Source organism: Haliotis cracherodii, unplaced genomic scaffold (genome assembly GCF_022045235.1).
Source record: "Haliotis cracherodii isolate W230 unplaced genomic scaffold, xgHalCrac1.p SCAF_3, whole genome shotgun sequence".
NCBI classification, from domain to species: domain Eukaryota; kingdom Metazoa; phylum Mollusca; class Gastropoda; order Lepetellida; family Haliotidae; genus Haliotis; species Haliotis cracherodii.
In genome coordinates, this window is record NW_027266286.1 from 58,239,944 (window position 1) to 58,264,661 (window position 24,718).

Consider the following 24,718-nt stretch of genomic DNA (forward strand, 5'->3'; position numbering starts at 1 on the left):
CAGTGTTGTTTCCATTCACCGTACCTCAGACAAGTTACATGGAGAAAGATGACAACCCTGATCTATGATGTGGTTCAACATGAACCGGTAGGTTTACTGGGAATGAGCCTGATGGTACAATGTGTTTGCCAATGGAGCATGGCTGAACAGCCCTTTTTTAGGCTGCAGATGAACCGGCCATTTTGACATGAGGGACCTGATTTGACCTGTCAATTTCCAGATCTCACGGATTAGACGCCAGCGTGTGAAAGAGGTGTGGCATTTGTGGCCTAGAAACAGTGGTTTGCATATGATTTGCTTTATTGTGTGTGTTCTGAAATGAATTTCATCAAGTTTCATATTAAGTTGTTATGATCAAGCGCCTTTGCTGTGACTTCACTGATGTCGGGAGGAGTGTTTTCTATTCCTCAAATCCTCTCCTGCTAAATCTTTACGGTGGCTGACGGAGATGGCAATGAATATCGATGCTGGTGGACTTAATGTACCAGGTGGTCACGGTGACTTAGTTAACTATGCTGGCCGACTAAATGTACCAGGTGGTCACGGTGACTTAGTTAACTATGCTGGTGGACTAAATGTACCAGGTGGTCACGGTGACTCAGTTAACTATGCTGGCCGACTAAATGTACCGGGTGGTCACAGTGACTTAGTTAACTATGCTGGCCGACTAAATGTACCAGGTGGTCACAGTGACTTAGTTAACTATGCTGGTGGACTAAATGTACCAGGTGGTCACGGTGACTTAGTTAACTATGCTGGTGGACTAAATGTACCAGGTGGTCACGGTGACTTAGTTAACTATGCTGGCCGACTAAATGTACCAGGTGGTCACAGTGACTTAGTTAACTATGCTGGCCGACTAAATGTACCAGGTGGTCACAGTGACTTAGTTAACTATGCTGGTGGACTAAATGTACCAGGTGGTCACGGTGACTTAGTTAACTATGCTGGTGGACTAAATGTACCAGGTGGTCACGGTGACTTAGTTAACTATGCTGGCCGACTAAATGTACCGGGTGGTCACGGTGACTTATTTAACTATGCTGGCCGACTAAATGTACCAGGCAGTCACGGTGAGTTGGTTAACTATGCTGGCCGACTAAATGTACCAGGCAGTCACGGTGAGTTGGTTAACTATGCTGGTCGACTAAATGTGTCAGGCGGTCACGGTGACTTAGTTAACTATGCTGGCCGACTAAATGTACCAGGCAGTCACGGTGAGTTGGTTAACTATGCTGGCCGACTAAATGTACCAGGCAGTCACGGTGAGTTGGTTAACTATGCTGGTCGACTAAATGTGTCAGGCGGTTAACTCCAACTCCACCTCCACCCTCACCCTCACCCTCACCCCCACCTCCAACTCCACCCTCACCCTCACCCCCACCTCCAACTCCAACCCCAACTCCACCTCCAACTCCACCTCAAACATAAACGCCACCTACACCTACACCTCCACCTACACCACAAACTCAAACTCCACCTACAACTCCACCTCCACCTACAACTCCAGTCCACATTTTTGTCACATTCTGAATGTCTTTGGTCTCGATTACAACCATCCATGACCTGTACCTTATAGCGGAGTGTAAATGAAAGAGATAAGAAGTGACGTTCCTTATCAGTGAAGTTGGATTTATAACCGCCACTCTGAAGGACACTCGTGAGGTGGTGAAGGGACAGAGGTCTCTCGATAATGTTACTTCTCCTGTTGCTGCTGCCCCTTGTGGCCCTGGTCGGGGCTGACTTCCCCTTCCGGAACACCTCGCTCACGTGGCAGGAACGGGTACAGGACCTCGTGGGGCGTCTTACCGTGGATGAAATACAGACCCAGATGGGGCGGGGAGGAGGGGGGCCCCGGGGCGGCCCTGCCCCCAGTATACCCAGGCTGGGGATAGGTCCTTATTCCTGGAACACAGAGTGTCTGAGGGGCGACTCGAGGAGTGGGTCTGCAACATCCTTCCCCCAGTCAATAGGCCTCGCGGCTACTTGGAGGTAAGGTTAAGTGTGTGGTTCAACCTGAAATGCTGTAAAAAAATTGGAATACTGTTCAAAAGCGGCGTTGAACCCAACTCACTCACTCACTGCCAAAGAAATGGTAAATGTCAATGCCCATTATCACTTTCGGTTATCCTCCGAAGTTGGTGAGTGAGTAGGGTTTCAAACAATAAACCCATGTGAGGATTCGAACTTTGCCTTCGACGTGACGAGTGAACGCTTAAACAACTAGGCTACCCACCTCTGCCAATCTGACAACAACGATGTAAGTAAATGTTTTCATAGGGGCGTTCATTCCGACTCAATCATGTCCTTGACCCAGCACTGACCTGCTGTTCCGAATGGCCGAGGCTACGGGGGTCGAGGTCCGTGGCAAATACAACGACTATGTCAAGAACAACGTGTACGGTGACCACAAGGGCCTCAGCTGCTTTAGCCCCGTCATCAACATCATGCGGGACCCCAGGTGGGGCAGGAATCAGGTGAGTCGCTCCGTTGAACTGATCGTTTTCAGAGCCCGTCCAAGGATGTTCCCGTCTGTGTGTGTTCCCTTATATAAGATAGCTTGGCGATAAATCGCAAAGAACAATGAAGAACGAAGCGTTGTTCATTTCACGATAAAACCTTGTTGTTTCATGTCATTCTTGAGATTCTAACATGCGCTCGCAACTTAATAACGTCGTAAATTGGACGACGTTGTTTTTGAGAGAGTAGTGAGTTGTTCCTCTTAGATGTAGCTGGATAACGTGGTATAAACGCAATGGCCGAACAATCGCACCCAAAAGAGGAGAGAGCTATAACAATCGGTAATAGGAGATAAAGATAATCGACATTCAATTGTTTTGTAGAATAACCTCTTGGCAATAACTTTCTCCAGTATTTCAACTAGATACACAGTGCCCCTGTCCCTGAAATATTCTATAGAAAGTGCCTCTGTCCCTGAAATAATCTATTGAAAGTGCCTCTGTTCCTGGAATATTCTGTAGAAATTGCCTCTGTTCCTGGAATATTCTATAGAAAGTGCCTCTGTCTCTGAAATAATCTATTAAAAGTGCCTCTGTTCCTTGAATAGTCTATTGAAAGTGCATCTGTCCCTGAAATATTCCATAGAAAGTGCCTCTGTCTCTGAAATATTCTGTAGAAAGTGCCTCTGTCCCTGAAATAATCTATTGAAAGTGCCTCTGTCCCTGAAATATTCTATAGAAAGTGCCTCTGTCCCTGAAATAATCTATTGAAAGTGCCTCTGTTCCTGGAATATTCTATAGAAAGTGCCTCTGTCTCTGAAATAATCTATTGAAAGTGCCTCTGTTCCTTGAATATTCTGTAGAAAGTGCATCTGTCCCTGAAATATTCCATAGAAAGTGCCTCTGTCTCTGAAATATTCTGTAGAAAGTGCCTCTGTCCCTGAAATATTCTGTAGAAAGTGCCTCTGTTCCTGGAATATTCTGTAGAAAGTGCCCTTGTCCCTGAAATATTCTGTAGAAATTGCCTCTGTTCCTGAAATATTCTATAGAAAGTGCCTCTGTTCCTGAAATACTGCTAGAAAACGGAATTTACAGACAACAAATTCTCTAACAATAAAATAACGCGACACAGACCTGAGCCGAGCGGCGCCTACCACCAGACCGATACGAGTAGTGAGGCGTTAAGGTCACGGTTGTCGGTCCTGCACGGTCATCGGTCCTGCACAGTTGTCGGGCCTGCACGGTTGTCGGGCGTGCACAGTTGACGGGCCTGCACGGTTATCGGTCCTGCACAGTTGTCGGGCCTGCACGGTTATCGGTCCTGCACAGTTGTCGGGCCTGCACGGTTGTCGGTCCTGCGCAGTTGTCGGGCCTGCACGGTTGTCGGGCCTGCACGGTTGTCGGGCCTGCACGGTTGGCGGCCCTGCACAATTGGCGGCCCTGCACGGTTGTCGGCCCTGCACAATTGGCGTCCCTACACGGTTGTCGGGCCTGCACAGTTGGCGTCCCTGCACGGTTGTCGGGCCTGCACGGTTGTCGGGCCTGCACGGTTGTCGGGCCTGCACAGTTGGAGGCCCTGCACGGTTGTCGGGCCTGTACGGTTGTCGGGCCTGCACGGTTGTCGGGCCTGCACAGTTGGCGGCCCTGCAAGGTTGTCGGGCCTGCACGGTTGTCGGGCCTGCACGGTTGTCGGGCCTGCACAGTTGGCGGCCCTGCACGGCTGTCGGGCCTGCACGGTTGTCGGGCCTGCACGGTTGGCGGCCCTGCACAATTGGCGGCCCTGCACGGTTGTCGGCCCTGCACAATTGGCGTCCCTACACGGTTGTCGGGCCTGCACAGTTGGCGTCCCTGCACGGTTGTCGGGCCTGCACGGTTGTCGGGCCTGCACGGTTGTCGGGCCTGCACAGTTGGAGGCCCTGCACGGTTGTCGGGCCTGCACGGTTGTCGGGCCTGCACAGTTGGCGGCCCTGCAAGGTTGTCGGGCCTGCACGGTTGTCGGGCCTGCACGGTTGTCGGGCCTGCACAGTTGGCGGCCCTGCACGGCTGTCGGGCCTGCACGGTTGTCGGGCCTGCACAGTTGGCGGCCCTGCACAGTTGGCGGCCCTGCACGGTTGATACCATTACACTGCTTTTATCGTAAATGAAGCAGGCTCGCATAATCCCATTTTTTCCCCTTGCATATAATACTTACGACACGGATTCACACTCACTTTCTTTATCCCCTCAATTCAATGTTCCGAACATAATGCTCGTCACGATATGCCTGAAATATAGCCCATGTGACGTTAAATAATAACTCACTCACTCACTCCAGACGTAATTACACTCAACGAAGTAGTGAGTGAGTATGGTTTTACGCCGCTTTTAGCACTATTCCAGCAATATCACGGCGGGGGGCACCAGAAATGGGCTTCACACAACGTACCCATGTCGGGAATCGAACCCGGGTCTTCGGAACGCTTTAACCACTAGGCTACCCGACCGCCCCCTCAACGAAGTAACGTTAGAAATCATGTATGAATACATGAGGCCGCTACTACTGATGGTTGGTACTTGGATCCCTAGAAGAGGCCTAGATAATTCCACTGCAACATAGTTAAGCTACGTGAAGGTCCGGGTTACTAAGAATTGATCTACAGCAACCCATGCTTGACTAAAGATGCCACTAACGGGATCAGGTGGTCAGACTCGCGGACTTGATTGATGCACGTCATCGTAGCCCAATTGCGTATGTCGATGTTCAGGATGTCAATCACTGGATTTTCTGGCCCAGGCTCGATTATTTCTGAACATCCGTCATGTAGCTGGAATATTGAGTGTGGCGTTAAACAACAAACCGGTACGCGCGTCATTCACGAAGGGATCACAGCAATCAACAAAGACTTGCGGTAGTCATCGCGTTATGGTATCTCGCTTGCTTGATATGTATACGGGGGCGGTCGGGTAGCCTAGTGGTTAAAGCGTTGGCTCGTCACGCCGAAGACCCGGGTTCGATTCCCGACATGGGTACAATGTGTGAAGCCCATTTCTGGTGTTCCCCGCCGTGATATTGCTGGAATATTGCTAAAAGCGGCGTAAAACCATACTCACTCACTGATATGTGTACGAGCATATTTACCGCAACGCATTAAAATAACACCGAAGTTCTGAGTCTTCCACGGTTTCTCTTGTATGCTAAGGTGGTTGTTGGTGTTACCGGATGTGACGTGTACTAACATTGCGATATTACCTTGTCACGCCAGGAGACCTATGGAGAGGATCCTTACCTCAGTGGTCAGTTCGCGGCCAGTTATGTGAAGGGACTGCAGGGCAATGACCCCCGTTACCTCAGGGCTAACGCCGGCTGCAAACACTTCGACGCCCACGGCGGCCCCGAGAACATCCCCGTCAACAGATTTTCCTTCAACGCCAAGGTAACCTCATATGTTCACAGTACGAGACAACGGGATTGTGTAGTATCTGTGTCTTCTGTTTCATCAGTTGTTGTCCCACACAGGAGAAATATTGATGTATGTTCATGTGAGATGAAGGTGCTACAGTTTAAATGGATACCCTACTCAGACACACTATACCGACTCTGAGGTGGTCCGTTCTTGTTTAATCCCTTTAATGCCGAAGCAAGGCAGAGTAACAACAAGTGCCATCTTTTAACGTCGAGCCACTGACTTTCCTCTCTCCAGGCAGACGCTCTATCTACTACACCACAGAGGCGGTCGATACATTTTTATGTCCAATGATTAGTAATATGGACAACATGACAAACCAGTTGGATACGTGTGCTAGTATGTAACCAATGTTCTTACAATGTAAATGTAATATGTTTTTGTTTATAACTATCTCTTCTGATGAATGAATTAATCAACCTTCCAACAGGTTCCTGAGCGAGACTGGCGAACAACCTTCCTGCCTGCTTTCCGAACGTGTGTCAAAGCCGGCACCATGAATCTGATGTGCAGCTACAACAAGTGAGCTGTAACAACCCCTGTTATAACACGAACTCAGATAAATAAGATTACAACATAGAACAACACACTTTGAAGTCATTCAAAATTCTCTAGCCTGTTAATGGCGTTAAAGGACCCAGATTACATGTACAATGATTATTCAACTCCAAACCCCCATTACATTCTGAGATTTATCTACGGCTTCTACAAGGCTTCAAAAACAATACGTGTGGATGGAATAACTGCAGGACACATCTAGCCTATGCACGTGTGTGTTTGTAAGATAAGGAAGTGAAACAGTTCATGAACCCTGAACAGAGCATGTGCCGATACTATCTCAAGCAGGGCAGTGCAAATCCCTGTACTCTGTGTGACCGCTATTGGACCGAATGACTGCAGGACAGATCCTTCCCATGGACTCAAGAATCTTGTGGATAACACCTTATTAAATGGCAGCCCATTATTCCTGAAGAGCTTGGCGTAATTCTGCAGATTCTGTGGTCCTGGTTGACGTTAATGCTCAACTGGATTGAGATCCGGTAACCTTGACGGCCACGGCATTACGCATCTGAGCTGTCATGAAATCATTACAAATTGCTGTGTGGGGACATTGTCATGCTGATGCATGGTGTCTGGTGCTTGTAACGTGAGGATTATATCGCCATGAGAACGCACACTTCCACTACCAAATCGGTTGACTTCTTGTACGCAACATCCGGTATGACGTTCATTCCGTCGACAACTTACACGGATACGCCCATCTCTCTTTTGAAGAAAGAAAAGGGACTCGTCACCACACCAAATCTTACGGCAACTTTAGGGAAGCCGCTGATGACACAATGGAGTCGATTACGTTGAGGTTGGATGACGCCTTTTCTGGCCTTTTCCCCTGGGTTCCCTGCATATCTGGGGCGTGGACCAGGATGTTGGGTTGCAGTGGGTGTGCTTTTTCCATGGTAACGGACCCGGCCTACTGTGGTGATGTAGTGTCTCCCTGTTCATGGACGAGCTCTAGCGGTACTGTGTTGCCCAGTCGTGCTCTGAGCAACCTTAAAATGATGCTTGTGATTCACTAGCTTCATATATCTACCTATAACGATATTTCTCGCATTATCATGGAGTCTTGGCTAGACGATTGTCAAAATTCACTTCAGTCCCTAAATATTTTATGAAAACGACATGCACCATAAATGTGTCCATGACAACCATGACAAATTCCGTGACTTGCAGGTGAAAAAAGCTTTTCATTTTCCCAAGAAAACGATATCCTGCATCAAATCGATGTATATTTTTTTACCTCTAAGAACTTTATAAGAAGAGAAACATTCAATACTTTCCATCCACGAAATTTGCTTTTGAAAATATTGCTATCGCCTACGCTTCTTTTTTTAAATGTTATCAATGAAGCATCCGTACGGAGTCCAATGTATATCTAATGTGTCCAATGTATAACTAATGTGTTACTTGTGTATTCAGACTGAACGGAGTCCCGGCCTGCGCCAACAAGCACCTGCTCACCGATGTCCTCAGGACACAATGGGGGTTTGAAGGCTACGTCATCAGTGACCGGGGAGGAATAGAATTAATGATGACACAGCACCACTACTTCCACAACAACGTGGACATGGCGGCCGGCGCCGTGGATGCAGGATGCAACCTTGAGCTCTCCAATAATCTCGCCACGCCAGCCTTCTTCTCCATAGGTCGGTGCATTGTTTACTGAGTCTTCTGTTATGTAGTTTTGTATACTGAAGTTTCTGTTTCGTAGTGCCGTTTACTGAGTCTTCTGTTCCGTAGTTCCGTTTACTTAGTCTTCTGTTCCGTAGTTCCGTATACTGTGTCTTCAGTTCCGTAGTTATGTTTTCTGAGTCTTCAGTTGCATAGTTCTGTTTACTGAGTCTTCAATTTTGTAGTTCTGTTGACTGAGTCTTCAGTTGCGTAGTTCCGTTTACTGAGTCTTCAGTTCCGTAGTTCTGTTTATTGAGTCTTCTGTTCCGTAGTTCTCTTTACTAAGACTTCTGTTCCGTAGTTCTGTTTCCTGAGTCTTCTGTTCCATAGTTCTCTTTACTGAGTCTTCAGTTACGTAGTTCTGTTTACTGAGTCTTCAGTTCCGTAGTTCCGTTTAATGAGTCTTCTGTTTCGTAGTTCTGTTAAATGAGTTTTCTGTTCCGTAGTTCCGTTTACTGAGCCTTGAAGAAATAACGCATTTTATTCAAGTTTAAGTACACATGACAAGTTCCGTGACTTGCGGGTGAAAAAAGCTTTATATTTTCCCAAGGAAACGATATCCTGCATCAAATCGATGCATATGTTTTTACCTCTAAGAACTATATAAGCAGAGTTCCGTAGTTCCGTTTACTGAGTCTTCTATTCCTCAATTTTGTTTACTGAGTCTTCTGTTCCATAGTTCTGTTTACTGAGTCTTCTGTTCCGTAGTGCTGTTTACTGAGTCTTCAGTTCCGTAGTTCTGTAAACTGAGTCTTCAGTTGCGTAGTTCTGTAAACTGAGTCCTCTGTTCCTTAGTTCCGTTTACTGAGTCTTCTGTTCCGTAGTTCTGTTTACTGAGCCTTGAAGAAATAACGCATTTTATTCAAGTTTAAGTATACATGACAAGTTCCGTGACTTGCGGGTGAAAAAAGCTTTACATTTCTCCAAGGAAACGATATCCTGCATCAAATCGATGCATATGTTTTTACCTCTAAGAACTATATAAGCAGAGTTCCGTAGTTCCGTTTACTGAGTCTTCTATTCCTCAATTTTGTTTACTGAGTCTTCTGTTCCGTAGTTCTGTTTACTGAGTCTTCTGTTCCGTAGTGCTGTTTACTGAATCTTCAGTTCCGTAGTTCTGTTAACTGAGTCTTCAGTTCCGTAGTTCTGTAAACTGAATCTTCAGTTCCGTAGTTCTGTAAACTGAGTCCTCTGTTCCTTAGTTCCGTTTACTGAGTCTTCTGTTCCGTAGTTCCGTTTACTGAGTCTTCTGTTCCGTAGTTCTGTTTACTGAGCCTTGAAGAAATAACGCATTTTATTCAAGTTTAAGTATACATGACAAGTTCCGTGACTTGCGGGTGAAAAAAGCTTTACATTTTCCCACGAAAACGATATCCTGCATCAAATCGATGCATATGTTTTTACCTCTAAGAACTATATAAGCAGAGTTCCGTAGTTCCGTTTACTGAGTCTTCTATTCCGTAATTCTGTTTACTGAGTCTTCTGTTCCATAGTTCTGTTTACTAAGACTTCTGTTCCGTAGTTACGTTTACTGAGTCTTATGTTCCGTAGTACTGTTTACTGAATCTTCAGTTCCGTAGTTCTGTTTACTGAGTCTTCTGTTCCTTAGTTCCGTTTACTGAGTCTTCTGCTCCGTAGTTCTGTTTACTGAGTCTTCAGTTCCGTAGTTCTGTTTACTGAATCTTCAGTTCCGTAGTTCCGTTTACTGAGCCTTGAAGAAATAACGCATTTTATTCAAGTTTAAGTACACATGACAACCATCGTGACTTGCAGGTGAAAAAAGCTTTTAATTTTCCCAAGAAAACGATATCCTGCATCAAATTGATGTATACCTCTTAGAACTATATAAGCTCGGTTAGGGTCGCTAAATACAATGTTTATTCCTAATGCAGGATATTTACCATCCCCAAACACACTCGCGTGATAACTTCTATATACTGAGTCTTCTGTTCCGCAGTTCTGTTTACTGAGCCTTGAAGAAATAACGCATTTTATTCAAGTTTAAGTAGACAACGAATTTCTGGTGTCCCCTGTCGTGATATTGCTGGAATATTGCTAAAAGCGGCGTAAAGCCATACTCACTCACTCATACCGTCCTGGAAAACGTAATAACGACCACAGTTTCAAATGAAAATATCAGTACATGTGTGTTCAAACGCTACGTGAAGATCAGTTGTGTGTGAGCGACCCATGGCCCTAGTTCAGTAGGCGTAGAGTTGGACAGGACTGAAGCTACTCCCTGGATAAGTTCGCGTGCAAGGCTCTTCTGTTCTCCTCCCCAGCGGACGCGGTGAAGCAGGGCAAACTCAAGGAGGCTGTGGTGAGGCAGCGGGCCAAGGAGCTGTTCTATGCCCGGATGCGGCTGGGTGAGTTCGACCCCCCAAGTATGAACCAGTACAGCAAGCTGGACTCCTCCGTGGTGGAGACTCGGGCTCACCAGGACCTCGCCGTGGAGGCAGCCATGAAGTCCTTCGTCCTCCTCAAGAACCACAACAACTTCCTCCCCATCAAGGCCAACCACTACAAACAAGCGGCTGTAAGTGACCGACCCTCTCCCTGCTGGGTTGTCGTGTAGGATAAAGCACGTCCGAGGGTTTTTATGATATTTAAAACCTGCATCCGCGGAATGAAACCGAGGAGCGACAGCCCCGAGTTTATCCCAAGGATCAGGGTTGTAAGTATCATAAAAACCCTAGGGGGGTGTTTTACATAACTTATATGTCGAAAAAAGAAACATAAAACAACATTTAGCAACATTTTATGTTCAAAACATACTTTCCATGAACCTTATGAAACGGGCGTAAAATATCTTTTGCCGGCGTACAGAACTTGAAAAAGACATTCTTAAAATCATTGATTGATCAGCGCCTTTGTAGCCTTATTGTACACTCACTGGGCTACAGGTGAGGTGAAATGGGGTTTAACGTCGCGTCCAAGATTATTGCACTTATAATGCGACGTGCATACGAACGTCGCGTGTTTGATCCTCGGGAATATATAAAGAAATCATTTGTCATTTGGTTTGACATTATACTGTGTTCAAATGCAAAATATATTTCTAGCGAGAATCGTTAATATGTTATAATCTAAACGGAGGTTATATCAATAAAATCCCCGGATATTATTTAAAATGCCAGGTATATTATAACATCTCTGTTTATGAGATTCAACCTGATTCGAGAACAATAGGAGACGTCACTGGAGGTTGAAACGACTGTTCTAACCCACTCACTCACTCAATTTCGGGTAATGTTAGGACGTTGTCGACAGTTTTGTCTAAAAGCTCACCAGGTGCAATAGCGGTCAGTCTATAGCACTTCGTGTCTGTTTAATTTGGGAGGAAAACCCGAAGCAATGCAGGTCTTAGACGTTTTCCACTTCGGTGAAACCCACGAGCACGGGTATGGTGCTGATAAACCTAGAAACATAATAGGGGCGAACTGGGATTCGAACCCACAATCATAGGTTTCTGGCGTGCCCAAGGGACGCAACTCTGCACAGTGAATTGCGCCGCCTTAGACGACTTGGCCACCCGTGCCCCACGACATTTAATAAAATGTAATTTGGATATATAAGTGTAAAATTAATAATAATATACATGCTCTCTTCGACGTCCAGGTTGTCGGGCCGTTCACCTACCAGGGACGTGGCGTGTTTGGCAGCTACGCCGCCAACACCGACGACAAGTACATCTCCACTGTCCTGGATGGACTGAAGGGCGTGGCTCCTACGGTCAAGTCGGCTGAGGGGTGCACGGACTCCGCGTGTAATACATACCAAGCCCACATGGTCAAGTCAGCCGTGCAGGGCGCAGAGATTGTCTTTGTATGCCTCGGCCTTGGTGAGTGAGTGAGTGGATTGGTTGGCAAGTGGGTGGATTGGTTTTGGACTTTTTAAGTTGTGAGAAAGATAGGCACATGTTAGTTGTGTATGTAACACTAAGCACAACATGCTTTAACTTTTAGCATATGAACCGAGCCGGATTGAACACATCTGTGAGGTGCGGTAGGTTCGAACCCGGTCTTGCTGTCTAAATATGTAGTCCCACCTCGAAATGACACATTAGGTAGATACGTACATATGAAGTTCCTTATGCAAGATAAATAGACAGATAGAAAGATAGAAACACACATTTGAAAATGGTAAGTGTAAACATCGATGCAGGTTGATGTGGTTATGTATATCATAAGAAGACGGGAACATCTATTTCAACAGATAACAGGTGACGACCTACTTCAGTTGAGGGACAAATTAATTTTAAGCTTGTACAGAGAAGCAGCGTATATTTCATTCTGTCATCTGAGCTGAGCCTTGCGTAAAGGATCCTTGAGGTGATTATACGAATGTCAGAATCCTCCGGAAACAGATGACGTCACTGGGGGGTTTCTAAGGGTTTCTTTGGGTGTTGATGGTGCTGTTAATGGGACTGGCGTTAGTACAGTTGGCCAGAGACATACAACTGTGTTATAACACTGTGGGAATACCAGTGTGTGTGTGTGTGGTGACAGATATTTCACTCTTGTTGATAGATAGATAGATAGATAGATAGATAGATAGATAGATAGATAGAAAAGACGTTAAGACCTATTTCAACAGATAACAGGTGACGACCTACTTCAGTTTTTAAGACAGTAGAGGTGTTGATGGTGCTGTTAATGGGACTGTGTTATAACACTGTGGGAATACCAGTGTGTGTGTGTGTGGTGACAGATATTTCACTGTTGTCGACAGGTCAAAAGACACACAACTGTGTTATAACACTGTGGGAATACCAGTGTGTGTGTGTGTGTGGTGACAGATATTTCACTCTTGTTGACAGGTCAAAAGATCGAGGATGAGTTTCGTGATCGACGTAATCTGGACTTGCCGAGTGGACAGATGACACTTCTTAAAGACATCCTAAGTAACAGTAAGTTGCGGGCAGAGACCGACATGGCAGAACGCCAGGAACAGACAGCACGTCCAGGATAACAAGGACGCCTGTCGTGTGTCACACGTGACCTATGCGTAGAGATGACACACGTAACGCACACGTCAGAAGTCAGAAAGGAAGTCCATTACTGACCATCATTTGGGATTCTGTAAACGAGAGCTGTCATTCGATGACATGTTCTGAGTCTAATACGGAAGTACAAGGCCCCTTCTCCAAGTGCATGTAGCTATGTGTAGCCTCCGGGGAGTGGCGCCGTCGACACAGGAAGGGAGCCAGTACCTTCTCTAGGTCTGGCAATTTCAAAAGGTTACAAGTGATGTACCTTGAAACAGATCCATTGTTGCCATGACTACACACCCTATAGACTGGGCTGTATTAATAAACAGCTGGTACAATGATAGTCTCCCAGTGTAACTGACGTATTTGTAACTGTCTATTTTACAATTGTGATTTTTTATTATAAACATGGTGGTGTTTTTGACAAGTACTGGGGTAAAGAGATGACTGTCCCTTGTGCTTACGGGTACTTTTAGGGTACTTGTGAACAGGTCGGGTAGAAATTTTACTTGATAAGACAAACGTTTCCGGAATACTCCGTGAGATCTCCCCAGTGACGCATGTAATGTGAAAAAAACGATCCTTAAAATGGTTTCAGAACAAACAGAATCAAACGCGACTCAAAATTATGCCAACAGTAAATATTGTGAAATGACAGTGTATTCATAGCAAGTATTAACGGTCGTAATATCAGAATATAACAAGGGCCTTGTTTTACACATTAACGTAACTTACGTGAAGGAGGAATTGATTTGTTTGTCTGTTTGTTTGTGTGTTTGTTTTTAACGCCGCTTTTATCATAATTGCAGCTATTTGACGACGGCCTGTACATAATCGAGTCTAGATCAGATAATCCAGTTATTTATATTGTGAGCAACCATCGACGCCGTTGGGGTACGATGTCACGTAATCAACCAAGTCAGGGATTTTGACCACCCGATTCATTCAGTTTTTACGACCAGAAGAAGAATTTGTGATAATGCACTATAGTCCATAGCAAAACTCTTTATGCAATACTTGCGCGTTCTGGAACCCAGAGGTGGTCCCAGCCCGAGTGGGTGAGTGAGTCGGAGAGTGAATGACGTTTATATAGATCAACACATGCCTGCAGATATATCAAATAGTGAGTGAGTGAGTGAGTGAAGATCAACAACTGCCTGTAGATCATAAAATACACAACTCGATTCTGTTTTTCTGAAACATAAGTGTGTATGTATACTTATATAGGCAACATATAGTTATTACTTCGCTGTCATGTGGGGCGGTCGGATAGCCTAGTGGTTAAAGCGTTCGCTCGTTACGCCGAAGAACCGGGTTCGATTCCCGACATGGGTACAATGTGTGAAGCCCATTTCTAGTGTCCCCCGACGTGATATTGCTGGAATATTGCAAAAAGCGGCGTAAAACCATACTCACTCACTCATTCACGCTGTCATTTGTTTAGCCAAGAACGATGTTCCCGTCGTGCTGCTGTTGTTTAACGCCGGTCCGGTCAACATCGTCCAGCAAGAAGCTGACCCCCGCATCTCGGCCATCATGACGCTGTTCTACCCGGCACAAGCCACGGGCAAGGCGCTGTTCAAGACCCTCACCAACGACGGGCCTTTCTCCGTCCCCGCCGGCCGACTACCCTACACCTGGTACCGGAACACTAACGGCGTAAGTTTCACGGTCAAAACACCTCTACGTCTTGTCCACTTCCCTACCACTGTTCTAATAGAAGAATATTTTGTCATGTCATTGTGTACATAACATAATCGCAACTAGCCTGCCTCCCGGGAACCATGGCAGTGGTCAGTATCAAATACACAAATACAGTGGTGATAGCGATGACAGTGGTCAAGCTTCCGAGATGGGCTAGGCAGGGATTCAGGGAAAATGACCGATCCTCACATGGAAGCTGGTTCCAATGAGATGAAATGCGTGAGAGATACGGAAACACGCTCTTGTCCCCCATTGGAAAGTTCCACATAGTGCCCTCATTGAACATTACAGACGTTTCAGTAAAATACTATCACCGTCCGCGGTATATCGGACCGAAAGTTAACACACCACACGGGCATCTAAGTATAGTAGCTTCCTGACGACTGATCACTGCCCAAACACAATGCTAACAGCGTCTACCGAATCTCAACAAAAACGATGTAACCCATTTTCAATTATTTTTAAACAATTAAATACACTGCAAAATAACAACACGAAGTTCATGTGTTGGACATTTATTCCTACACTCGGCCTTTGCGAAATATGTTTCAAGACGTGATCCACCACGCTGAAAAAATGTCGCCTGTTTCTGCCTGTCCCAGTTCCCGTCTATGACAGACTACACGATGACAAACCGCACCTACCGCTACTCCGATGTCGACCCTCTCTATCCCTTCGGCTACGGCCTCTCCTACACCACCTTCCACTACGACAACCTCCAGCTCGGTAGCAACACCATCCGAGCCGGCGACGACGTGTCGGTGCAAGCCCGCGTCAACAACAGAGGCGGACAGGATGCAGACGAGGTGAGTCAACTTCAACACAGCATCCCTCCCGGATGAGGACTTCGTAATGAGTGAGTGAGTGAGTGAGTGAGGTTGAATGCTGCTTTAAACATTATTCCAGTTACGTTACGGCATGTAGGAGGAAAGGCCGAATTAATGAAGGTCTTAGATGTTTTCCACTTTGATGAAATCCACAAGCACGGGTATGGTGTTGCCAAACCTAGAAACAACCAGGGCGAATGCGAGATTCGAACCCAGGATCATAGGTTTCGTGCGCACGCCAAAGGGAGACAAGCTGCACAGCGAAATGCGGAGCCTAAGTTTCAAGTTAACATGATTATCTCCGATCTGCTCACGCTAATAAACGACCACCATCTATCCCTATTTCAAATCAGATTATCCCTGATATACACATTATCTTTTATCCTTCGAGTATATTCATGGGATTTACATGTGAGTCGTTCAGCTTCAAAAGGTGATTCAGGGCGAATCTGGGAATCGAACCCATGATCATTGGCAACTCTGCACAGAGCAATGCGGAACCTAAGTAGTAATTATCTCCGACAAACTCTCTATAATAAACGATTATTATCTGTCCCTACTTCATAAAGTCTGAATATCCCTGATACATCCTTAAACTCACCTCAGATTTACAAGGCGATTCAGGTTCGTTCAGTCCAGTGTTGTCAAAACCAGCAGTTACAGGCTCGCTCGTGTGAGGTATTAAAGTGACACTTCGACAAAGTCTCAAAGGTCTACATCTTCTACACGGCAGCTATTGTTTCTGTTGCAGGTCGTGCAGCTGTACATCAGCTGGGAGAATCCCACAGTCACCGTCCAAAGGTTGCAGCTGGTCGGATTCCTCAGAATGGGGATCCCCGCTCAAGGTCACGTGAACGTGAACATGACGATATCTCACGAGAACTTGGCTGTTTGGGCAGACGACACCACCGGCTGGGCTGTACAACCGGGTAAGAAGACTGCCCAGAACACAGTTTGAATCTCAGGATTCCCAAATTCCCAAATACTCCCAACCTCGATGACTCGAATATACTACTGCAAAAATTTAAAATGTTAAAGATAACATGTTATCGTATCCCAATTGTATGGATCGATGTTCATGATGTCAATCACTGTATTGTCTGATCCAGACTCGATTATTTACAAACATCCGTTACATAGCTGGAATATTGCTGAGTGCGGCGTTAAACAACAATCAAACATTACAAAAGTTACTGTACTGCTCTTGGTCACGTTTTCCAGTCGATGTAGTTGATGATGTTGTGTGAATCTTCCAGGGAAAGTGCGGGTGTACTTGGGTGGCCAGCAGCCCAACCAGAAGAAGTCCGTGGGATCAAACAACCTCAGCACAGAGCTGACCATCACTGGAACAAAGACGCTAGGAGTATATTGAATGTAACAGGCAATGTTAAACATATCGGATCTCGTGACGTATTAAAACATGCCGTTATGTGTAACCAAGAAAAGCATTAAATAATGACAGGAATGGAACAGGTTATTATTTTGTATATGAACATTATCAACTGCGTCAACTGTATAATGAGGTTGTTGGTTTTCAAAGTGAGCGAAGCTGGAAGTAAGCGTCAGATATAAGCCTAGTAGCATTTGTTGTTAGTGAGTGAGTGAGTGAGTGAGTGTTGCTCACAAGCCCAGAAACATAATCGGCACGAACCGAGATTCGAACCCACTCTCATAGGTTTCTGGTGTGCCAAAGGGACGCAACTCTGCACAGCAAATTGCGGCGCCTTAGACGACTGGGCCACCCGTGCCCCCACATTGGGAGTGAACGTTCCGCATGAAGCGTCTGTATAATATCTAGCGTCATCCGACTGGTGCTGATGAATTACGCCTGATGCTGCTCGACCCTAAGCAGATGAGGGAGGGTGGGGTTGTGTGTGTTTGTGTGTGTGTGGGGGGGGGGGGGGGGGAGATCAGGGCATCTGTTCTCCTGCAGAGTGGGCATCAGGTCTCAGGTCTAGCGAGGAAGCTCACAAGCGACAACAACCAGTTTGGTTCCACCGAGAATTTTAGAAATTGAAAACTGAAAAATATCGGACTCTGTACACATTTAGAAGAAATAATCGTGATGCAAATCTTGAGGAATATGAAAATTCAGAATCTGATTTTACGAAGTGTTGTTTTTTTAGAAAAAAGTAGAGAAGAAATTAGTTGATCACGAAGCTGCCAGACAAGGCGGTTGTAAAGTACTGTGTTTAGTACTGTGTTGAATACTGTGGTGAGACCTGTGCTTTTACTGTTGAAAATTGTGTTGAGAGTTGTATTCAGTTGTGTGTTTTGTTTGTTTGTTGTTTAACGTCGCACTCAGCAATATTCCAGCTATATGACGGCGGTCTGTAAATAATCGAGGCTGGACCAGACAATTTAGTGATTGACATCATTAGCATCGATCCACGCAATAGGGATACGATGACATGCATCAACCAACTCAGCGAGCCTCACCAACCGATCCCGTTAGACGCCTCTTACGACAAGCATGAGTTGCTGAAGACCTATTCTCTACCGGATCTTCACGGTTCAAGAAATAAGGTAACTGATGCAAATATAGTGAAGATGTAATGACGATAAATGGCTGCAACATATTTTCGGTCGTGAAGATCAATATCTGGTGTGTCCACCATGTTGGGAGATACATACACGACACCTTGATGGCTGGCTTCTTTCTTTGGATATCAATAGCTTCTTGAAGTGTCTGGGGAACGGGTGGCCCACTCGTCTAAGGCGCCGCGATTCGCTGTGCAGAGTTGCGTCCCTCGGGCGCGCCAGAAACCTATGATTATGGGTTCGAATCCCGGTTCGCACCGATTATGTGTCTATGTTTGTCAGCACCAATCCCGTGCTCGTGGGTTTCACCAAAGTGGTAAACGTCTAAGACCTGCATCACTTCGGGCTTTCCTCCATCAGCCGCGATGTAACTGGAATACTGTTAAAAGCGGCGTTAAACACAACTCACTCACTCACTCTTGAAGTGTCCTCTTTTTCCAGCGACTGATGTTAGTGTGGAGAATCTTGGTTTGTTGCCAGCAAATATGGTGGTCAGGATTTGATGAGATGTTCCGAAAGGGCTCAATACATGTCAGTTTTTTCAACAGAGGTTTTGCGTTCTTGTATTCTGGTGACTATGGGGCGCGAAGTGTCTCCAAGATGGTTGTCTCCACAGCTGTATGGGATCTCCCAACATAGGCTTTGGGATGGACTGGGTGGGACCTATGCCGTTGGCGTGTGGGATCTTTTTGAGAGTCTAGTCGGAGGTGAATGTGACATCAATGTTGGTTGTTTTTGTGGGAAGTCTGCTGGTCTTGTGACTGGGATGGTGACGAGGTTTTACGATGAAGGGGCAGGAAGTAGCTCTGAAACGTCGTTACAAAGAATAAAAAGAAGTAGTTTTCTACCAAAAGAATTGTTTTTATTTGTAGTACGATATTTGTTATCGCTAGCAAGCTTGTGATTTAGTTCGCAAGTGTATATTCCTGTGTGAGTGAGTTAACATTTATAGTCGCATCGGCATTATTTCAGACATAAAGAGACGAGAACAAGTTAATACATATACAATTGAATCATGAATACAAATTTGTCAACCTTTGGGCACAATATTATTCAAACCTATTTATTGTAGTTCAGGACCGCCTCCGTGGTCTTGTGGTAGAGCGTCCGCCCGGAGAGCGGAAGGTCCGGGGTTCGATCCCGGGCCGCGTCATACAAAAAGACGTTAAAAGATGGTACTTGTTGTTACCCTGTCAGGTGCTCGGCATCAAGGGGCTAAAACAAGGACTGGTCGGCTCGGAGTCAGCATACTGTGTCTGAGTGGGATATTCATGTTAACCTGCGGCATGGTATCTCAGTGTGCTAGCACTATAAATCGGCATCAGTCCGGACTAGTACAAGCAGCCACACACACATATACACGCGCATGCACGTCGCTATATAAGTGCAATAATCTTGGACGCGACGTTAAACCCAATTTCACCTCACCTCACATCACCTATTGTAGTTCAGAAATAACTGCTGTAAAATGTTGGACAAAGTTAATTAGACTGGAACCGCCACGTGACCCTGACCAATGTTGTCTGTGCTAGTGCTAAGGTACAAGATGAAAGTGGGGAGCGTTTCTTTCTTTTGGTTGTTTGTTGTTTAACGCCACACGCAGCAATCAGCTATATGACGGCGGTCTGTAAATAATAGAGGCTGGACCAGACAATCCAGTGATTGACATCAAGATCATCGATCCACGCAATTGAAATACGATGACATGCATCAACCAAGTCAGCGAGCCTGACCACCCGATCCCGTTTGTCGCCTCTTACGACAAGCATAGTCGCCTTTTACGGCAAGCATGGGTTGCTGAAGACCTATTCTACCCCGGATCTTCACGGGTCGGTAGTACTAAAGAATGTTGAACAACGTGTAACAAATGGCACATGTAAGGCCAATCTATTGATGAAGAAATATGCCAAAACCAGTACTATTAACTTTTGGTTTGACACAAAAACCTAAAGACATAGCCATTCCTCTTTTGTATTGGATTCCAAAGCTGCATAGAAAACCTAAGAAGAGGGGGATTGTGCTGGGTCCAGCAATTATGCCCCCAATTTGCGTGAACGTTTTCAATCTCAGAAACAATTAGGATATCTAAAATGGTTATTTTTTCAACTTTTCATCCACTATGCCACATTTCAAACTTACGGAAAACCTTCAACCCTTGATCTATCGGGCCATTTGTCACTAAATGTGGCGACATAGATATAGTAAAACTCCATCAAAAGTTCAGGATATATTATCAAAAATGAAAGTTAAATGTTATCTAACGTTTTTGACTGGGAGTCAAATTCTGGACTTTTGTCTATATGACCTACAAGAAGTAGGCATCCCATGGGCATCAAATCTGCTCCACTCTTTGCTGATCTCTGTTTCATACACACGAAAAAGAATATCTGCCAGAAACAAGGGAAGTTTGCCAAGAAGTGTATGATAATCGATGATCTGTTGTCGTCCAATGAAGGTCAAGTAGCTGATTCCCTTCCAGAGATTTACCCACTGGCCTGGAATATAAGACCAGTGTAACTCGCCTCATCCGTTTGATATGTAGATATACACCTAGAGATTAAGCGTGACAAAAGTGCAATAGTCAACTTTCCCTTTATGTCGAGCAGTATTCCAGCAGCCCCAGACTTTGGTGTTTACATTTCACAGCTTTTGAGATACCATCGAGCATGCTCTTCCTTAAAGAACGCCATACGATATTTGCTGAAATATGTTTGACCAACACTGAAAGCCGATTTAAGGTTTTCAAAAAGTATTATGACAGACAAGCGGAAGACATTTCAAAATGTGACGCATGAGTGACAAACATTTCCAATGCGATTCTCTATTTTGACCATACATTCGTGTGTTTTGACAAGTGAAAAATTGCCCTGCCTTTGCACGTGTTTTGATTGGTGGCTCCGGTGTAATGTTAAACAGAACAGAATGTAATCAATAATTATGTACATCAACCACCAACCAATGAAACGTATTGAACACTAATGTTCTATGGCCTTTCAGGAATAGCAAATAAACGACTGATTGATCAAACGGTAACCATATAAGAGTGCGAGTGTAACATGACATTATGGAGATATATGTATAGTTGATACTCGGATTAGACTAATCAGTATTAGTGTACACCTTAAAAAGACTCCATATTTAACAAATATAGTTTACATTTCATTACATGTGTTATCATTTCTTTTTTAATTGTGAGAAAGTATCTAAAGTGCAGACAGACTGGAGAATGTTCAATGCCACACTTGTATTTAGACCGGCCCTTTAACACGCACGGTGACCGTGTTCATCTCAGCCGTTGTCGCTGTCGTGGCTTGAAGCCCCAGTATAATCTATCAGCATTGACGTGCCTCAAATGACTAAACGATTCCCTGTATAAGAAGTCCCAAGGTCTCGGTATAAGACCTCTCAAGGTCCATTTGCAGAAGGACATTTAAAACCTCACATTTAACACACACAAGCACTCAAATACCGGTTAAGTCCATTGGAAAGACAACCCAAGTTTAATTCAACTGCCATGTTTTATCTTTGTTCGTTCCCCAGGCTGGTATCGCTTGGTGCCGTCCTCCGTAAACTGACATTAATCAAATCAGGCAATCATGCGTGAATAGAAACATGTTTCTCCCGCCGCAGAAACAAACCGCCTCTCTCTGTCGTATCTCATCCCGACATGGGGATTGACTATCTGCGTGATGGTAATGCATTTCCCCATGTGTCCATCCATCTTTGTGCCTGTGTATCACGACTCGGCACCCCCGGGGGAATACCGGGGTAGAATTGGTCGACAGAAACCTATGCTGATCGTAAGAGGCGATCAGGAAGCGAGGCTCTGTGACGTAGTTGGTTATGTGTCTTCGTACCCCGTATTGTTGGAATGCTCATAATATCAATCACAGTTTTGTCCGGTCCAGACTCCAGAATTATTTTCGTGCCACCGTTATTTAATTGGAATATTGCTGGGTGGGCCGGGGTTAATCATTAAACAACACACACAAATCATCCATCAATCCTGTCCGATTACCTCTCAACGTGCTGTGGCTACTGACTCAATCATGTCAGTGCATCCATTGGTGTCGTGTTTTATCCTTCAGTTCTCTCTGTGCATCCATCTATATGTCGCGTTTCATCCATCTATATGTCGTGTTTCATCCATCAGTTTTATCTGTACATCCACCTATATGTGTGTTTCATTCAATAGTTCTATCTGTGCATCCACCTATATGTGTGTTTCATTCAATAGTTCTATCTGTGCATCCACCTATATGTCGTGTTTCATTCAATAGTTCTATCTGTACATCCACCTATATGTGTGTTTCATTCAATAGTTCTATCTGTGCATCCACCTATATGTCGTGTTTCATTCAATAGTTCTATCTGTGCATCCACCTATATGTGTGTTTCATTCAATAGTTCTATCTGTGCATCCACCTATATGTCGTGTTTCATCCACCTATATGTCGGGTTTCATTGAATAGTTCTATCTGTGCATCCACCTATATGTCGTGTTTAATTCAATAGTTCTATCTGTGCATCCACCTATATTTCGCGTTTCATCCATCTATATGTCGCGTTTCATCCATCGGTTATATCTGTGCATCCACCTTTGTGTCGTGTTTCATCCAATAGTCCTATCTGTGCATCCATCAATGTGGCATGCCACCCAGCACTTTGTCTTTGCATTTTCATGCACTTTTCAAATACCCTTCTTAACTGTTAGATAAGCATGGTTGAATAATACTCTTTAACGAAATAATTGTTCTGTTCTAAAAAAAGCGACGTATTAATCCCAACAAAGGTGTATCCTAAATCCTGGCCCCCGTGAATTCTCGGGTTAGAATTGATTTTCCGCAACCCATGCTTGTTGTAAGAGGCGACTAACGGAATCGGGTGGTCAGACTCGCTCACTTGATTGATGCATGTCGTCGTATCCCATTTGCGTTGATCGATGCTCATTATGTCAATCACTGGGTTGTCTGGTCCAGACTCGATCATTTACAGACCGCCGTCATTCAGCTGGAATAATGCTGAGTGCGGCGTTAAACAACAAAGAAAACAAATACCAACATATAATAATAACGTATATAGGGCACTGATTACATTGTCTTCGTGTGTAGTTTTATCAGGTGAGCTGCTGAACCCCGGGCTATTTTTTCACTAGTTTAATATCAATATGGATCCGTCAATAATTCGAGTCCAGTCTGCACTTTTTGTCATTGCAGTTGGAGACCAGGCCGACTACTTTTCTACATCCGGCCTCTGGTCGAGCACTCACGGTAATTTATCTGACTTCATAATTGACATTTTGTGCTCGCACAGTAGAAGGAGACTGAATATTTTGACATCTGCGCCCCAGAGTTTGGTCGGAAGTGGTGAAGACGGTTCCACTGGGATAGGAAGAAGCCATTATCCTATAAAACCGATAAAAGAAATGAAAAAAAAACAAACTTAAAATCAAAATTAACTAGGTATCGCTTTCGAACGCAGGAAGAGGATCACCTCCATTTGCATTTTTTAAGCACATGTGAGCCGGCTATTGATTGGTTTAATCTGGGTTTAAACCTTGTATGTCAGGTTTTGTATGGCAGGCACGAAGTGTAATGGAGGCGTTGTGGTTATCGACTATGCATCACTGTAGTGTTGTGTTTAGGCACCGGGGAAAGTAGCTTCAAATACTATTAGGATGACTGTCGACTGTCTATCACCTTGTGTTTCTGATGGGTAACGTGGAAAGAAGCCCTATTGGATCAGAGTTAACTGTCACTGGAGTTGTTGTGCTGGATATGCTGGGATAGTAGATGTATTGGATGACTCTCGGCTATCTATGACTGAAGTTGTTGTCTTGTGATCGGTTTGGAAAGTAGCCAGTGTTCACGAAATAAGACTGTAGACCGCATATTCCTGAATTTAAAATTTGGAAACAAGGGATTTGACGCTTTAAATAAAAGGTACAAAACCTCTTACAAATTCACAAGAATTCTCTGCCAAAATCAGAGTCGATTGTGCGGCTCTGACTATATATCCTGGGCATGTGTTTATGAATCATTATCAAATAGTGACGATACAAGTAAGCGAAAAACTAAACAGGCCTTGCCCCACCGGTTGCACTCGTCACAACCAATCTCAATTATGTCCACTATCCCACACGGCAAACTCATATTAAGGACACAATCCATTCCTTGATCCACTAAACGTTGTGGCAATAGATGCACATACATCTCTATCTTCAAATGTTTAGGAAAACTTCCAAAACATGAAAGCAAATTCATTTCAAATGTTCCAAGAAAACACTATGTAAAATGCAGGACTTCAAGGCAAGAAGTGAAAAAGTTTAACTTCAGCCTCGGGTATATTGATGATCCGATATCGTTGAACAGTGGTCAAATAGCCTGTTTCCGTCCACTGGTTTACCCACCTGAGCTAGAGAACAGGAGACCAGTTAAACCGCCTCATCTGTTTCATATTTAGATTCACACATAATGATTCGGAGTGGCAAACAAACAAAAAAAGCAACACAACCCTTTCTATATT

The 24,718-nt window shown here is 44.8% G+C and overlaps 1 protein-coding gene across 1 annotated transcript; it reads left to right on the top strand.

The window, feature by feature from the left end:
* Positions 1–1,651: 1,651 nt before the first annotated feature.
* Positions 1,652–17,106, top strand: LOC139473846 (uncharacterized). Its single transcript, XM_071256617.1, has 12 exons — positions 1,652–1,992; positions 2,318–2,477; positions 5,702–5,872; positions 6,333–6,424; positions 7,880–8,106; positions 10,414–10,667; positions 11,750–11,972; positions 12,951–13,040; positions 14,566–14,780; positions 15,428–15,631; positions 16,404–16,581; positions 16,909–17,106. The coding sequence occupies exons 1-12, from the start codon at positions 1,694–1,696 to the stop codon at positions 17,022–17,024; spliced, it is 2,229 nt and encodes a 742-aa protein (XP_071112718.1). The 5' UTR covers positions 1,652–1,693; the 3' UTR covers positions 17,025–17,106.
* Positions 17,107–24,718: the final 7,612 nt, after the last annotated feature.